Source organism: Mandrillus leucophaeus, unplaced genomic scaffold (genome assembly GCF_000951045.1).
Source record: "Mandrillus leucophaeus isolate KB7577 unplaced genomic scaffold, Mleu.le_1.0 Scaffold59, whole genome shotgun sequence".
NCBI lineage: Eukaryota > Metazoa > Chordata > Mammalia > Primates > Cercopithecidae > Mandrillus > Mandrillus leucophaeus.
Window position 1 is genome coordinate 3,503,382 of NW_012106363.1, and position 2,376 is coordinate 3,505,757.

At 55.7% G+C, this 2,376-nt stretch overlaps 1 protein-coding gene across 1 annotated transcript in view; it reads right to left on the minus strand.

Annotated features, from left to right (window-relative positions):
• Positions 1-2,376, minus strand: part of TMEM92 (transmembrane protein 92) — a 10,325-nt gene that overhangs the window by 5,926 nt on the left and 2,023 nt on the right. Inside the window, exon 2 of the mRNA XM_011999266.1 lies at positions 1,259-1,353. Within this exon, the coding sequence (XP_011854656.1) occupies positions 1,259-1,327 (69 nt within the window). The 5' untranslated portion in view covers positions 1,328-1,353. The remainder of the gene's footprint in view (positions 1-1,258; positions 1,354-2,376) is intronic.

The window sequence follows — 2,376 nt, forward strand, 5'->3', positions numbered from 1 at the left end:
AGAGAGAGAGAGAGAGAGAGAAATGGAGGGGTCCATCCAGGCACTCAGCAGCACCCCTTCCCCCTCAGACCCCACTCTGGCCCTTGTCCTTTTCCTGGACCCCAACTAAGAAGAGATGGGTAATTAACAGGTTTAGTAAATTAGTCTCAAGTTCCGGTTTGGGAGGGGGAGGAGCTCTTCTCCCAGGTTGTCTCCCCACATTTTAACCAGGGGGTAGTCTTGTCTGGGGTGGTTCAGAGGCTGAGTTTTATAGAGCATCAGGGTGGTCTTGGGCTGGGAGTAAGTAAATCTCAGCTTACTTAACTCCAGAATTCAAGGCATTAACAGCACCTCACCCCTGGGGTTGGTGGGAGGGGTAAACCAGAGGATGCCCAGCCCAGCATTGACACAAACCGACTGCCCAGTGATTTAGAAGGAACACCTTGCTTACTAACCTGGGTCCATGGAAGGGTTTTGGCAGAGCCACTCTGAAAGCTCAGCCCAGATGTGTGAAGGTACCCTGTTCTGGGAGCAGGCCCTGACTTCCCTCTGGTTCTTAAATGGAAATAAGTCACAAATGCATGTTCTAGACCCGTCTCTGTTCCCAGGATAATCACCCACCCCAGGACCAGACAGTCTTCCCCCATCACCTGTAGAGTTTACCTGGGAGGAACAGAAGGGCCGAGGGAGCACTAGAACCCTACACCTCCCTCTCAAAATCACAGATTTCAGAGGTCTCCCCAGCCTTGGTTAGGCAGCCAGGTCAAATCCCACCACAGGCTGGGATTACTCACCCCTAGAAGGGGACAAGGGAACCTTCTCTCCCCTAGAGAACAAGCAGAGACACAGTCCCAAAGAGGGTGGGGACATTCCAGGGTCCCCCAGCACTGGAGGAACAGAGCTGGGGCTAAGTGCTGGCCCAGGTGTCCAGACCTCAGGCAGGAAGGAGCTGGAAGGATAAGCTGAGGCTAATAACGAGGTCCAAAGTCCCTATTCACAGAGAGGTGCCAGGTGTCAGATAGGTGGCGGGTGGTGGCCAGCTCCCACCACAGGATCCCCCTCTAAGGTGGGAGAACCCAGGCTCTCCCAGAGCCTCCTCTGCTGCCCCCACCTCCACCTCCACCTCCACCTCCACAGCAAAGAGAGAAAGGAAGTTGCTAATTGTGTGTGGTCAGGAGGAAATCCTGATTATAGAAGGTGGCACCAGGCTCCAGAAGCAGGCTCCTGACCTACAAGGGTAGGGCCCGAAAGTTCCACAACCTTACCTCCCAAGTCTCACCTTTTGGGGGCTAGCCAGCAGGCTGAGCAGCAAGGTGGGCGCGAGGCCGGTGACCCAAGCTTGGGACATCCTGGCTTGGGGGCCACTGAGCTTTCCTGTGTAGAGAAGGCGGGGCTCCGACCTCTCCCACTTCTCTCCATCTATGGGGCCCCGCCTCGGGATGGGGGCGGAGCTGCACCGGGAGAGGCGGACTCGGGGCAGGGAGGGGCTGGGAGGAGGAAGGGAGGCGCAGAGGTCTCGGTTGGGTTTTGGGAATTGGGAGGTAGAAGAGATTAACAGATTTTTCTGTTAATCTCTTCTACCAAATCTGTTAATCTCTTCTACCTCCGGGCGCGGCTCACGCTGGTAATGCCAGGTAATACTTGCCTTGGGAGGCCGAGGCGGGCAGATCACTTCAGGTCAGGAGTTCGCGGCCAGCTTGGCCTACGCGGTGAAACCCCGTTTCCACTAAAAATAAAAAATTTAGCCGGGCGTGGTGGCGGGTGCCTGTAATCGCAGCTATTCAGGAGCCTGAGGCAGGAGAATCGCTTGAACCCGGGAAGCAGAGGTTGCAGTGAGCCGAGATCGCGCCAGTGCACTCCAGCCTGGGCGACGGAGTGAGACTCCATCTCAAAATAGATAAATAAATAGATAAATAACCTAAATTTAAAAAGAGGTGGGGTCAACTCCACACCGCTGAGCTGGGCCTTCCTAACCCCCAACTCCTCCACTCCTAAGTGCCCCAGACTCCAGGGAGGGGTGCCGGGACCGGCAGGAGTGGGAGGGGAACGTGGAAGCCCCTTCTCATCTGGACTACTGGGTCTGGTGAGAAGTCATGGGGGCAGAGGTTGAGGCAGGGGAAGGCGAAGGTTCTAGGGTAGATTTCGAGGTGTTATGGTTGGGGGATATCACCCCATTGCGTTTTGGCCAAAAAAGGAGGGAGGAGGCAGCCTGACTGATTTCAGAGTGACCTGAGATTTCCAGGTCGAGGAAGCAAGACCAGGAGCACAACATGGGTACCTTCGTGTGCCCTCCCTCTTGAAATCCTACGGGAGGTGTTGGTGCATTTCCTCCCATTGACAAAACAGGAACTCAAGGTCCCAGGGTTTAGACTGCCCCGGGATCCGCTGCTGGGGCTG